Source organism: Pistacia vera, unplaced genomic scaffold (assembly GCF_008641045.1).
Source record: "Pistacia vera cultivar Batoury unplaced genomic scaffold, PisVer_v2 Contig234, whole genome shotgun sequence".
Classification (NCBI taxonomy): domain Eukaryota; kingdom Viridiplantae; phylum Streptophyta; class Magnoliopsida; order Sapindales; family Anacardiaceae; genus Pistacia; species Pistacia vera.
Genome location: NW_022196040.1, coordinates 961683 through 977068, shown reverse-complemented (window position 1 = coordinate 977068; position 15386 = coordinate 961683). Strand labels below are relative to the sequence as shown.

Here is a 15386-nt window from a genome sequence, read left to right as displayed (position 1 = left end):
GTCCATTGCCACTTTAAACATGAGATTCTTACATGTGAGTGCTATACACGCGAATCAAACTCCCAACATTATTTTATCCTTAGATGTGAACTACCCAAGTTACCCTTATCCTTATCTCTAGATTTCGATCCACTTGCCCAAATTTGAATCATTAGATCACTAGTTGGAGTTTAGTGCCCGGCAAACTCAGAGAAGACAGAAGATGTAAATACAGGGGCATAAGGGGCTATTTTCATAATTTCAATTTCCTAGGAAGGATAAACAAAAAATAAAATAATAAAGCGGTTGATTAAAAAACTCGCCGGGAGTGTTTTAACGGTGAACGGAGAAAATAACGGGCGGCGAGATGGGCACGTTATTTCCTATATAAACCCGTCTCCACTCCATTTCTCTTCCTCATATTATAGCCTTCGCTCTCTTTGTTATCTCTCTAAAGAGCCTCTCTCTCTCTCTCTCTCTGTCTCTGTTACTATTTCTTTCTCTCTAGATTCAAAGCAGCTCTTAAGAGGTAAAAATTAAAGAAAACCTCTCTTTTCACTACAGTTATTATTATTTTCTTGAATTTAAAATCTTGTTTATTTAATTTATTCCAGAAAATCCTTGTTATAATATTATCGAAGATCGGAAAAAAAGAGATAGAGTGAATCTCGCCTTTGACATTAACTTGTTTTCACTTGGAATTAATAGTAATGATAATTAGGTATGATCTGTGAACAACAGTTTGTGATGTACATGATGACTGATTAGGACGGGATTTGATGATTTTTTGAGGGATTAATTGAAACACTGTTGAAAACGTGAACAAAGGGTTTGATTTTCTTCAAACCCTAGGAAAAACAACTAGGTCGATCAGGAATTTCGATCTGGGGTGATTTATGGCTTAATTAGTGATGTTAGTGCGTGCTAATCATAATCTCGGTCAGCTTCTGGTTTGTTAGAGAACAATAGGTCACGCTATATGATTAGGTAAAAGAAACTCTTATGCTATGTTGTTTTTCTTTATCTGATAATGTGGTTTTTTATTTTTATTTCTATTTTTTGGGTGTTGAATTTTCACTTCCAGTCTATTGTTTTCAGTAATGGTTTTCTGCTTGGTTGGTGACATGGTAGAAGTTTAGGTTTTGAATGTGTATTCGTAAATGCAATGTTTTATCTGTATTTGCCAGGATTTAAGCAGTATATGCGTTGTTCAAGTGCTACAGATGTTTCACCAGAATTAATACTACTCGATTGTGATGTCTAAAACAAATCTTGACAATTTTGCATGATATTATTTGTTTTTTGTTTTCTGGTTGAAATGCGTAGAATGATGCAATGACTACGTTGAAGGTGAAAATAGCAAACTTCTCTTAACTTTTTGTAATGTGAAACTAATGTTATTGTATACTGGACCTTTGGGACTTAATATGCTATGAAGTTTTTTTGACTTCTGCGACTTAAATGATTTTCTTATAATCATTCAAGGAGTTATTGTGCTTGTGACCTGTGTATTATCACTCTTTCATGTTTGATCTGGTGTTTAGATAGAAGGATGATAATTGTATATTGTCTAATGCTTTGGTGAATGTGGGCGGGACATTGGCTATTGAAAAGATTTCCTTAGAAGTTGTTTGCTTTAAATTATGACTAATGTGGGAGAATGGTTAGGTGACTCTAGCAAGTTTTTAGATTATATTCCTTATGAAATATTCAGAGGCTTTTTCTTTTAAGTCATTATGTCTAGGAGGTAAATTTTATGCCAATTTTTTGGTTTAATTGCTTGTTATTTTTTTGAGTTATCATCATAGGATGATAGCAATTGCTTACAAACTTTTGCTTGGTTATAAGTGTTTCTCATACTTTCCTCCTGTGAACATTTAGTTTTGTAGAGTTTGACTTGCCGAACCCGTGGATTTATAGAACTCTTCTGACACTGTCAAGAACTTTTCCATTCCTTTGCATTTGGCATGTCATGTTCATTTTTTGCTGAAAAGAGAACACAAAGAGTACCAGTTGGACTTATCTCAATACACAGTTTGGTTTGTATGCATTTGCATATGAAATGGGTTCTCGAGGAAGGCTGTTATTTGATCTTAATGAACCCCCTGCTGAGGATGACGAGGAAAATGACCGAGTCTTCTGCTCCCAGCCGCAGAAAGCACTTCCCTCTGCGAATCCCCACACTTCTGACTTGTTTGTAGCATCTGCAGGTCCTAAAAGAATAATGAATAATCATGCTTTCTCACATGCATCATCTGTGTCGGGTTTTCAGCCTTTTATTCGACCCAAAGCTGCTCAGGGCCATGGAGTGTGTCCTGTGCAGAAGGCTGAGGATCCGAATCCTAAGCTTGCATCATCTTTATTGAAGTCCAGTAGTGAGGAGATTAAAACATCACCATCACTAGTTCCAGGTTCTGAAAGTGCTATGGCTGTTGAAAGAGAAGAAGGGGAATGGTCTGATGCTGAGGGTTCTGCTGATGCATATCCGAGTGCTAGCTTGCATGAGCAGGATAAAGCTTTGGAAGGGCAAGAGATGTCTGAAGCGATGGATTGTACTGCCGCTGGTGTGGATGTTAAAAATCATGAAAGCAGTAGGGATGAAAATAGTAGACATGCATTGTCAGGATTGGATCAAGATCCAAGTGAACAGAAAAGTAACAATATCCGACATCCTGAAGGCAGCACTAAAGGTGATAGATCTATGGATGGTCAGGAAGAGGCTGGCTTGCCTCCAAAACAAAGAGAAGTTAAAGGTATTGAAGGAAGTCATACAAATAAGTTTGCAAATAATCCAGGCAAAAGAAAGGTAGATCAGCAAAAAGAAGCAATGCTAGGGAAGAAACGCAATAGAAAGACTGTTTTTCTTAATTTGGAAGATGTCAAGCAAGCTGGCTCTTTGAAAACTTCAACACCAAGGAGGCAGAACCCACCCATTATCACTCGCACTACTAAGGAAGTTCGTATGATACTTCCTCCTATTGAACGTGGTGGAGAAAAGCATAGTCAGTCAGTAAATAAGGATCAGAAACAATATGATGCATCATCATGTAATGATGAAGTCACTCCTTTGGAACCTTATGAATCAAAACCTGAATTTAATGGTGATATGAATCCCGGACCAATAAGTAGGCCTAGGAGGCTAAATAGTGGTACTGATTTTTCTGCAGAGGTTTCTCAACCACCCATCCCAAGACAGAGTTCATGGAAGCAACCCGCAGATACACGGCAGCTGAAAATTTCTCAGTTTAACAAAAAGTCAGCTCCAGTGAGCCAAAGTTCCATGGATCCAAAGCTCGGAAACAAGAAATATCCTTCTGCCAAGAAGCCAACTGTTGTTGGTAACTTGTATCAGGACACATCAGTTGAACGCCTTATACGGGAGGTGACAAATGAAAAGTTTTGGCATCACCCAGGTACTTGTACATTGATAAATCTGTGTAACTGACTGATTATGTTGAGCTCTCCCTCGCTTTTCTTGAATTTTTTTGTCCACATGCATTTACGGCTTTCATGATTTTCTCATGCCAGTTCTCCATGTCCCTCCAATTATAACACTATTGAGAATCGTAACACTCAAAGGACATGGAAAGGTGATGAGATTTTATGTTCTGTAAGCAAGATTCTGAATTCCATTGGTACAACTTATTTACTCCTTTTCACTGTATCTTATCACCCTTGTATGGCTCTTGTGTGTTACAGATTACAATTCTCATAGTATTGTTGTTTTGGAGAGGGGAGTGAAGAGCTATGCTAATATTTTCATGTGTTAATTGCATTTTTTATAGAATGTGCCAGTTTAATTTTGTATTACCGTTAAAATCTAGTCTGGAATTTTGGATCACTTGAGATTTTTCAAGATCTTAAAACAAATGTTATTGTTTCTATTGCTCAGACCCATGCCTAGAAAAGGGACACTTACAGGCTACAGTTGCATAAGGTGGGAGTCCTACAAGTAGTCAATGGGGTGGAAATCAGTAATCATTATTTGGACATCTAACCTTATTAATACCATAAGAAAAGCTGCAGTTTCATATTGTGTTTGGAAGTTTGTCTGTTTCTATTGTTATGATTGTTGACAGTTATATATTTTGTTTTCATATATGCATGAATTAACATCCTTAAACTTGAGTTTTTCCCTTGCTTGTTGTCAGCCTATTTATATTTAGGTGCTGATCCCTTTTTTAATCCTTATGGTAGTTTTGGCTGAGCATTGTTTGAATTGTTTTTTGGGGTCCCTGCACCTTTTAAAGTTTATTTTTGTATATGGTCCCTCTATTTTCTCAATGGAACTAATTGGGTATTTGATGCATCAGAGGAGAGTGAACTTCAATGTGTTCCGGGTCAGTTTGAATCAGTAGAAGATTATGTTAGAGTATTTGAGCCATTGCTTTTTGAGGAATGCCGAGCTCAACTATACAGTACATGGGAAGAGTTGACTGAAACAGTTTCAAGAGATACGCATATAATGGTTCGCATAAAGAGCATTGAAAGGCGTGAGAGAGGTACCTAAATATTTGTTTTTTTAACTTTGTTGCTAGCTAAACTTGAAACTGAAAATAATTAACTTTAGACCAAAATGTGATACATTTTGATTTCCTATTTTATTGAAAAAAGAAATAGATGATTTGAACTCCTTTCAATTACTTTTGAAGAAACATTCTTTTGCAAAAAGGCCAGAAAATGTGTAGAAGGTTATCTGGTGTCGGTTTTGGCTGCAGGATTAGTTGGGTTATTATTTTGTAGTTATATTTTTTTATGTCATTGGTTCTGAGCTAGGTGAAATTTGGAAAATAAAGAGAACTTTTGGTTTTTCTTCTTTTTCTGTGTGTTTGTAAAGTAAAATATATATCCCCAAAGTTGTTCTGGGAATAACTTAGGTCTTTGTCCTGGTTTGTTAACTTGCTGAAAATTTTCTTTTGCTGGCATAGGATGGTATGATGTGATAGTCCTTCCCACAAGCGATTGCAAGTGGGTGTTTAAGGAGGGTGATGTAGCAGTTCTTTCAACTCCCAGGCCTGGATCAGGTAAGATGTTTGTGTTTTATTTTATGACACGGTTATTAATGTTTTCAGCTTTATAATTTATAGTTTTTAACTCTTATTTTCTCAAGCAGTTAGAACCAAGAGGAACCATATGCTGTCAATCGAAGATGGGGAAGAGCCTGAGGTTACTGGCCGAGTGGCTGGCACTGTTAGACGACACATACCTGTTGATACTCGTGATCCCCCAGGGGCAATTCTTCATTTTTATGTTGGGGACTCATACGATCCTAGCAAGTAAACATCTTGACTATTTTCCTGATGTTGTGGTTTGATTAATATTCTGTGCTTTTATCTTCAAAGATGTTCAAGTTTAGCTAGATTTACAAATGATTTCAGTTTCTTTTCTTTTTGCAATTTTACTTTTTGCAGCATGGTTGATGATGATCATATTCTGAGGAAACTTCATCCAAAGGGTATATGGTATCTGACTGTGCTTGGTTCTCTTGCAACCACCCAGCGGGAGTACGTTGCTTTGCATGCATTTTGTCGTCTCAATTCACAGGTGTTCACTGGACCTTTGCTTGTTTTGGTTCATAATGCCTGTGTTTTCTGTAAACTTATATATTTTCTCTTCTTGTAGATGCAAACTGCAATCCTTAAGCCCAGCCCAGAGCACTTCCCAAAATATGAGCATCAGACCCCCACCATGCCTGAATGCTTCACACAGAATTTTATTGATCATTTGCATAGGTCTTTCAATGGACCCCAGCTTGCAGCAATCCAATGGGCAGCTATACACACTGCTGCTGGTACCAGCAGCGGGATGACAAAGAGTCCATGGCCCTTTACCCTAGTTCAAGGGCCTCCAGGAACAGGTAAGACACACACAGTGTGGGGAATGCTGAATGTCATACATCTGGTTCAGTATCAGCACTACTACAATTCTTTGCTTAAGAAACTTGCACCTGAGAGCTATAAGAATGCTAATGAGAGCAATTCTGACAATATTACTATGGGATCAATTGATGAAGTTCTTCAGAATATGGACCAAAATCTTTTGCGCACCCTTCCAAAACTTTGCCCGAAACCCAGAATGTTAGTTTGTGCTCCTTCGAATGCTGCAACTGATGAACTTCTTGCACGTGTTCTTGATCGTGGTTTCATTGATGGTGAGATGAAGGTTTACCGACCTGATGTGGCACGAGTTGGGGTAGATTCACAAACACGTGCAGCCCAGGCAGTTTCTGTTGAGCGTAGAACTGATCAACTTTTAGTTAAGAGCCGTGACGAAGTTTTAGGATGGATGCACAATTTAAAAGCGCGTGAATCTATGTTGTCCCAGCAGATAGCTAGTCTACAAAGGGAACTCAATGCAACGGCTGCTGCTATTCGTTCACAAGGATCTGTGGGTGTTGACCCTGATGTTCTTGTGGCTCGTGACCAGAATCGGGACGCATTGCTGCAGAACCTTGCTGCCGTGGTTGAAGGCAGGGATAAAGTTCTCGTTGAGATGTCTCGCTTTCATATTTTAGAAAGTAAGTTTCGTCCTGGTAGCAACTTCAATTTGGAAGACGCCCGATCTAGTCTTGAGGCAAGTTTTGCCAATGAGGCTGAGATTGTTTTCACTACTGTCTCAAGCAGTGGGCGCAAGTTGTTTTCTCGCCTTACTCATGGTTTTGATATGGTAGTCATTGATGAGGCAGCCCAAGCCAGTGAAGTTGGTGTTCTTCCTCCCCTTGCTCTTGGTGCAGCACGATGTGTTCTTGTTGGGGATCCTCAGCAGCTTCCTGCAACAGTTATCAGCAAGGCGGCTGGAACCTTGCTATACAGCAGGAGCCTGTTTGAGAGGTTCCAGCAAGCAGGATGTCCAACAATGCTGTTATCTGTACAGTATAGGATGCATCCTAATATCCGGGATTTTCCTTCAAGGCACTTTTACCAAGGACGCCTCACTGACAGTGAAAGTGTTTCTAATTTACCTGATGAGGTCTACTACAAGGACCCCTTGCTTAGGCCTTATATTTTCTATGATGTCATCCATGGTAGGGAGTCCCATAGAGGTGGATCTGTTTCATATCAAAACATTGATGAAGCGAAATTTGGTGTTTGCTTGTATGAGTATCTTCAGAAAACTTTGAAATCTTCAGGTTTGGGGAAAGTCTCCATTGGTATAATCACACCATACAAGCTGCAATTAAAATGCCTTCAGCATGAATTCCGAAATGTTTTAGCGTCAGAAGAAGGAAAGGATTTGTATATTAATACTGTAGATGCCTTCCAAGGCCAGGAACGTGATGTTATTATCATGTCTTGTGTGCGAGCCTCAAGTCATGGGGTTGGGTTTGTTGCAGATATTCGCCGTATGAATGTTGCCCTTACTCGTGCAAGACGGGCTCTTTGGGTATGGTTTTGTTTTTCCTGTTTGTTTTCCTATTTTTTGTCCTTTTTTTTTTTTTTTTAAACACACTTACTCTCATCCACAAACACTCATGACTTGATTCGGGTTTTTATGTCTAAATATAGAAGTTCCTTGTTTAACAGGTTATGGGAAATGCCAATGCTCTAACCCAATCTGATGACTGGGCTGCATTAATTGCTGATGCCAAAACAAGGAATTGTTACATGGACATGGACTCCCTCCCTAAAGAATTTTTGGCATCACTATCAGTAAAAGGACCAGGGTACAATTCATCACAGGGTAAGATTTCCAACAATGCAAGAGGTTTGAGATCAGCTGGACCAAGACATAGATCGTTGGATCCACACATAGAGTCCAGGTCTGGAACGCCATCAGAAGATGAAGAGAAGATGCCTCGGAATGGAAATTACCGTCCTTTTAAGCCAGCACTGGAAAATTCCCTGGATGACTTTGACCAATCAGGTGATAAATATAGGGATGCTTGGCAGTGTGGCATACAGAAAAAGCCAAATTCTGGTGGAATTGTGACAAAGAGGGATTCCTAGTTGTTTATTGTCTGCAAAATCCATCTAAAGTCCTGGGAGGATCACAGCATTATGTGGTTTACTGATTGTGTGGTGCCAGCTCTTAGAGCCAGAAGGGCTGTCGGAAAAATTGCTCTTTGTGCTTGCATCATCGGCTGCTTGAAAGTAATCTGAAACAAGTAGGTGCTAAGCTCTTTGTCAGCTACTTCCAGAAAGACGATAACTTGGGTTCTAACTTGTGCACAAAGGCTTGGTTTGATACTGAAGATCTGAGAATTGATCCTGTGATTTCATAAAAGGTGGATGCTTTTGGGTCGTATGTAGAATATCAACCCTTAGTCCACCAGTTTACAGGCCTTGTTGGTAAGAATTGATTCCGAGTGTTCTTATATTTCTGTTATTTGATGTTTTTCCATGCATCTTCAATTTCACTGCTTATGTTGTGGATATATTTTTGATACAGGAATCCATCAGTGGCAAAAAGATGCTTTTACCTTTTGGGTTTCGCATCAAGAATTTTTCTGCTGACTAGAATCTGTGAGATGGTTAACTCTAGACAACTTGAATTTGGCCATTTTGCCAATGTAGTGATTAATGTGGGAGCTGTGGTTGGATTCTCAGTTAGGTAAGGCATGCGATTTTCTAGCTCACCTCACAAAATGCTGCTGACTCCTGGTTAGACTATCAGCGACTCACTGGAGAGTTCACATTTGGAAGATGTTATGGTACATTCTTTGGACGTGCAGATGCACAAGAGGATGGTTTCTGAAAAGGTATGCAGGATGTTGGATGGTTAACTGAATTTTCTCTTCCGTTTTTTTAAGGGAAGTAAATTTGTATGCCTGGAACAGGTGGGGAAATTCGAAATTTCTGTATAGAAAAAGTAGTAGAGTACAGCATCTCTTTAAGAAATTCAAATACCATAGGCATTTGTGGTGTCAACTGACTTGTACATACATCTTCGGCTGTGGATCCAATACAAATTCTTTTTAAATGTTTCGTCTTGATTTTGTAGATATAACATGACAAGTAAAAATTCTTAAATTGTATTTTCTACTCAAAAAAGTGCTTTTGTGTAATGCAGTAATGCACAAGAGTGTTTTTAGGAGGTATTGGTTTACCAATTTGTCTTTTCATTTTTAATTGCGTAAAAAAGGGGAAGCATATGAAATTGCTTGGATTTCCTGGATCCACCCTGTGTGGGAGCAGCCAATGAAACAGTAAACATTTTCAGGTATTGTAGAGCCTGTATTTTGATTTGGCTTTGTCCGTCTTCTGACACATGCGCTTCTACACATATGTAAGACCAAATATTTTAACGGCTCAATGTACGAATATAGTTAGCTTCTTTCTGTTCCGTGGACTGAATTGGAAATAGGGATTATTTAAATAATTGTATAGACATGGACAGCTATCAAGTATGCATTGCAAACAAAAATGATCACTTCCGTGACATCTGAGGTGCTATTGGTTATCAGTAACAATAGCACATGGCATATATGTGGGTTCATGTGGAATATGGTTTGTTCTCTGCTTTGGCACTATTCAGTTTATCGTTTATGTTTATTTTCTTGTATTAAAAATTGATGCTCTTCCATTTTCCACATTACTTGACAGGTTTCATTCCAGTTAAACCCCTAGGGGAACTGATAGTCCGATACAGCCAAGTAAGTTAGTAAGGTGGTCAAATCCCACCACAAATGTCCAACTTTTATTGTTATTTTTAATAAGGTTTTGATGTATTTAAGTTGTCTTTATTCCATTATTAATACATCTGCTACGTGTACATTAATGTCGTGTTACTGAATTTGCATAGTTTATTTCTAAAGAAAAAAAAAAAAAAAACTGAAAAAGATTTTTGAATGTGCTTGTTTTCTTTTTAATCAAAGGGTGAAAAAATTACACGTCAAAACCAAATCATGCCATCACTTTAATTCATAATTTTATCATAATTCACCAGATCTTGGGTTTGAAGTAATGACTTTTATTTTGTGGCAGTTAGGTATTGGTCCTATTCCTTCTATTTAATTGGCAAAGCCGATTTATTGGTCCTTTTCCTTCTATTTAATTGGCAAAATCGATTTAGGGACCTTCCCATTACTCCGCAATCCTTACAGGACAATTCGTGATGTTTTATTTTTTCCTTTTGTTTTTGTTTGATAATTGAGATGTTCGGATCCTGAAGCCTATTGAGCATCTTACAAATTCAATAGACTAAGTAAGTTACAAATAATAAATAATTATTCAATAATATTTGAACATAAGACTTTTGAATAACTCATCTAAATGATTAAAATCTTTTTAACGACAAGATTAATGATTTATAATATTTGATGTTTATCATGAAGTATGGTTGAAAAGTGGAAGTACATGTGGGCATAACTTTTGTAAATTGTCAACAAAGATGGATGGTATCATTCCTATTCTCATTTGCTTCTGCACGTTTAATTTATTCGTCGTATTTATTTATTTACGCCGACACTGTGAAAAGCAGAGTGAAAATTTGGTGTGGAGGTTGAAACGGCCTGTTTGGTTTAGGTGGTGGACACTCGAGGAACTATGGGGTACTTTATATACCAATTTTTAATAATTAATCCAAAAAAAACGTGGAGATTTCTTGTTACTATCTGTCAAACAAGAATCACTCTTTCAGATTTGGAATCAACAGGGGTACCAGCATATACTGTTGTCTCTTGCCTGGAACTTTGGCTGATTTCATGGACTATCTGACTCAATTCTCCAAACTGCCATTTATCTCTTCATTTAACTGGAGGATATTTCTGACATTTACTTTTATAAAAAAGGACATTTATGGAAAGGACCACAATGTCCACATGTACCTTCCATTATTAACCAAAAAATAATTCAAATTTTTTAACCTCGTCTACTTTACACACCAAGCATTTGCCATTTCCCGGTTTCTTCAACGACTGGATCCCAGTGAAAACCTCCATCAAAGTAGAGAATAAAATCAATCGAAACACATCTCGCGATTTCTTTTTTTAGAATAGCCTTTTGATGATTTCATGGTTTTCACCGATTAAGGAGCTCCCAAATAATCGTTCATTTCAGGATTCGGCTCATTGATCACTCAGGTTAGCGCTTTAACTGACAAATCTTGTTATTTTTAGCCTTTCATTTTGAATATATATGTTTTTTTCATCGATCATCACTCGTCAAAGCTTAGGTTCCGTGTTTTAAGGACGTTTCGTTTTGATCAGATTGTTCCATCTGGCTGAAGCTTCTTGGATTAGGTAGATTATATTTTATATAATATTTTTATTGTGAAAAAGAACATTATATTTTTAGCGTATTGGATATAGGCAATTGCTTGATTCTTAGAACTTAGAAGAAAGTGTGAGCAGCTTATTTGTTGATAATAGCTGACGTGGAATTGTAAAATGTAACTATTTCTGTATTGGAACAAAATTCATCATATTCCAATCTTGTCAGATTGCCTTACTGTTTGTCTTTAGTGGTTGTTTGTAATTTTGGAAGACGCGTAAGTTGTTGCTGAATATGTATGCATTTTCATAAATGCATCTTTCACGCTAAGCATGAACTAATTATACTGAAATTGGGTGCTAAAGCAGAGTTAAAGCCTTGTCAATTTTACTAGTTTTGGTTCAGTCAGTGCTGAGTCTACTGACTTTGTATACAGAAAAGTTTAATATATTTACAGTTTTTTAGTTGTAATGTACATAGGTAGCATTGGTTATGTGTTGACCACAGTAATAAACCACCTGAAAATATCTAGAAACTTTGGAAAGTAAAAGGAGAGGATGTGAATTCAATAATAAGTCAGAAAGATTTCAAAGTTCTGGAATGTAATTATTCACATTCTCAATGACAAAATCGTGTTACAAGATCTTGTAAAAACTTTTCTCTCAGTGCACGATCTACTTTATTTCATGTTTGAGTAGTTTGCTTTTACCCTACTTTGATAAAATACACCTAATTGTTGTTGGGGTGCTAAGTTTGTCACTTTTTACCACGAATGCTAGTTTTGGATTTTGGATTTATTTTCTCATTTATGTAAACTAGAGCTTATTTGTATGTGTCGGCATACTACCTGTGTTGGCCTTTATTTAGTAAATACTTTTTTTTTTTTTTTCCTGTGTGTATTGGTTACTATCCTACATTTTGCCACAAACAAAAGAGCATTAGTGCAATAAAATTTTGGTATTTTGATTTATGAGCTAGGATCAATAATATATATGCTAGATGCAATGCCAATCATTCAAAGTACTTTAATCTAATGGTCAAAAAATAATGTAAGACTTCATTTTAAAAATGTTCACCATTAACATTATATGTATGCATATTTTGTCAAGATATTTCTGTATGTTTCTTATAGTTGTTTATTATTGAGTTTTTCTGAAGAATTATGATTTCTCTTTTTTGTTAAACACGTTTACTTTTACATTCACTTAGGTAGTCAACACCAAAGTTCTAAAATTTCCAGCTCTTGACTCTACAGGGAGACTTCTTGTAAGCTATGAGCGACAGTATAAAGAAATCTGCCTCAAATGAGTGTGAGAAGCTCTTCCCATCTGAAGAGCAACTAGCGAAGGTATTTTTGTCTAATGAGCTCTGTATCCAAGTCATAAGTTCTTACATGTTATATCACAGAATTGAGGCCTGCAAAAGTTACTATGTATGTGTAGAGAATAAGCTGTGAACCACATAAAACAATTTTATATTGCAGATTAACGAGGTGAGGAAGTTGCTGGGACCATTGTCTGATAGGTCATCCATTTATTGCTCTGATGCATCAATCTCAAGATATTTAACTGCACGGAATTGGAATGTCAAGAAGGCAACTAAAATGCTAAAAGAAACATTAAAATGGAGAGCAGAATACAAACCAGAAGAGATTCGTTGGGTATGCTACCATTTATCTGCACTAGACTTTTTTGTAACTTTAAGCCAGAATTCTTAGACCAAATATGGTCTGCTTGGATCAGGTTTTCATTTTATGTTATTTCTGAAGGTTAATGTTATCAGATCATCAGTAATAAAATGAAGCCTGATAATATTTTCTGGTTGCCGTCTATATATCTTTTATATTGCCCTTAGATCAGGAACTTTAACGTCACTATTTTCATTTGCGATGTAGAATGAGATTGCTCATGAAGCGGAGACAGGGAAAATCTACAGATCAAATTATGTTGACAAGTATGGAAGAACAGTACTTGTCATGAGACCTGCTTATCAGGTTTGTTCTGGATAATCCCCTTTATTTGTGTCTGATTATTTGTAAAGATGCTACTTCCTATTGGTTGGAGAAAGTTTCATCTTTCCAGATCATCTAAATCTTCTTAATATTCAAGCACGGAATCCATCTTCCAGAAATAATTAAATCGTTGAGCAGATCCTTGCATAATTGGTTTTCTTTTTCTCTAGTGAGTCTCATTAATCTGGAAAGCATAAATGTTACAAGATTCCCTTCTCAATTTTGTAGAATTGAGTGTATTAATCATAATTCATTGGTGGCAGAGGAAATCTTGTATAGTTGTATATGCATGTAATGGAACTTTGTTTGAATATTCACTGATATTTGGCCTTGAGGATATTATGTAATACATGATTGTCATGCATTGAGATTAAAAGTTTTGAAGAAGATTATTCAACTTACGTTGTTTATCCTTTATTAAAGTTTGTTTTGACTGCAGAATTCAAAGTCGACTAAAGGACAAATTAGGTACTTGGTGTACTGCATGGAGAATGCTATTTCAAATCTGCCGCCAGACCAGGAACAGATGGTCTGGCTAATCGATTTCCAAGGTTTCAATTTATCACATATTTCAGTGAAGGTAACACGGGAAACAGCCCATGTTTTACAAGACCGTTATCCAGAACGCCTTGGTGTGGCAATACTGTACAACCCACCGAAGTTCTTTGAACCATTCTGGACGGTAACCCACTTTACCTTGTTTATGATTCTTTTCATGATACTTTCAAACTTTTAAGATAATAAGTGTGAAGTCATGCACGCGCTTTTGTGAATCTATTTGAGGATGTGTGGTAGTAATCATGTGAATGGATTTTAGGTCGCATGGCTGTATGCCAGCTACTTTGGCTCTTGATTACATATTCCATTTTGATTTTGTGCTGCTCTAGGCTTATTAGATCACTGAATGCATTCACTGCTTTGTGCGTTTTCACAAACTGGTTGCCAAAATGATGTTCATAATTTGTCTACCATTTCACTGCCGAGGCTGTGGCTGTGGCTTTGACTTTTATTTTTATGTACTAGTCTGCAACTTGAGGATAATGTATTGGTGCAGGTGGTAAAACCCTTTCTAGAGGCCAAGACTCAGAATAAAGTCAAATTTGTTTACTCAGATGATCCCAACTCCAAGAAAATAGTGGAGGAGCTATTTGATATGGATAAATTGGAGTCTGCATTTGGTGGAAATGATAACTCTGGTTTCAACATCAATAAATATGCCGAGAGGATGAGGGAAGATGACAAGAGAATGCCCTCTTTTTGGACAAAAGAAAAAGAAAAAGAAAAAGAAATTCCTCCCCTAGTAGACCCCGAACCTGCCCTGACTTCAGCCGCTTCCAATTCTCTTAACTTGAACTCTGACTCAGATACTTCTGACAATGATAAAATAGTTGCTTCACCGTCTGATGAAATAGACTCAGAAGCTGTCCCCACAAATGAAATTACTGACGGTAGCAAGACTGTCGTGGGAGAAGTACATTAGGATGAAGATGAAACAGCATAGCCTGGCCTTGTTATTAGGGTATGGTTACCATTGATGATTGACAGTTTCATTAGAATGACAAATCAAAGAGACTTTCTTTCTCAAGTTGTATCTTAGTATTCTGAACGTTTAATGCATGAATTTTTTTTACTCAAGGTTATTTGATGGAGTTATCTTCTTGTTTCTCCATATTTCTTCTTAAGAGGCATGTTAGAATTTTTCAATGCTTTTTTATTTGTGTAATATTCTGGACCGGTCATACAACTTTTTTATTGATTACATTATTATCCTTGCCTGTAGTTAAAAAGATTGGCTCACAATCTAATCTTACAAATTTTTTCTCACAATCCCAACGTAGCAGATTGCAATTGGTTAATTCATAATTGGATAGACGAGATTCATTGTTGGGTATACAAAACTCATTACGAACTAATCAATTGCGAATTATTATATTGTAATTGTGAAAAACAAATTGTGAGATTTGATTGTAAGTGTAATATATTACCCTTTTTAATAGAGTTCAAACCCCTAGCATTTAAAGGCATAGTATAATAACTATATTGAAAATTACAAGAGGATATGAGAGTTACGGTTGATTTAAGTTGAAGAAATTAACATCATCAAATTAAAACTCTGCTAGAGATAATATGACAAGACTCTCGAGTGGAGGTAATGATTAAATCTATTTCTTTCTAAAATAAGAGAGATGAGCTAAACCCATCTTTCAAATTCTAATCATCGCGCTACCACCTCTTGTTGAGTGCAA

The 15386-nt window shown here is 36.8% G+C and overlaps 2 protein-coding genes across 6 annotated transcripts; both read left to right on the top strand.

The window, feature by feature from the left end:
* The first annotated feature begins 366 nt into the window (after positions 1-366).
* On the top strand, positions 367-9696 carry LOC116131531 (probable helicase MAGATAMA 3). 2 transcript variants are annotated; one of them, XM_031417175.1, is made up of 10 exons: positions 367-508; positions 1861-3392; positions 4293-4481; positions 4908-5003; positions 5093-5255; positions 5391-5523; positions 5602-7362; positions 7503-8267; positions 8368-9425; positions 9522-9696. In XM_031417175.1, the coding sequence occupies exons 2-8, from the start codon at positions 2042-2044 to the stop codon at positions 7923-7925; spliced, it is 4116 nt and encodes a 1371-aa protein (XP_031273035.1). In that variant the 5' UTR covers positions 367-508; positions 1861-2041; the 3' UTR covers positions 7926-8267; positions 8368-9425; positions 9522-9696. The 2 variants fall into 2 exon arrangements, with proteins under 2 accessions (XP_031273035.1, XP_031273034.1); XM_031417174.1 differs by having other exon boundaries at positions 8368-9696.
* On the top strand, positions 9371-14775 carry LOC116131532 (phosphatidylinositol transfer protein 3-like). Of its 4 annotated transcripts, none has more exons than XM_031417176.1 (7): positions 9371-9425; positions 9522-9571; positions 12385-12477; positions 12613-12789; positions 13024-13122; positions 13580-13822; positions 14195-14775. In XM_031417176.1, the coding sequence occupies exons 3-7, from the start codon at positions 12403-12405 to the stop codon at positions 14618-14620; spliced, it is 1020 nt and encodes a 339-aa protein (XP_031273036.1). In that variant the 5' UTR covers positions 9371-9425; positions 9522-9571; positions 12385-12402; the 3' UTR covers positions 14621-14775. The 4 variants fall into 4 exon arrangements, with proteins under 4 accessions (XP_031273036.1, XP_031273039.1, XP_031273038.1 ...); XM_031417179.1 differs by lacking the exons at positions 9371-9425; positions 9522-9571 and adding exons at positions 10436-10999; positions 11126-11158; XM_031417178.1 differs by lacking the exons at positions 9371-9425; positions 9522-9571 and adding an exon at positions 10436-10999.
* Positions 14776-15386: the final 611 nt, after the last annotated feature.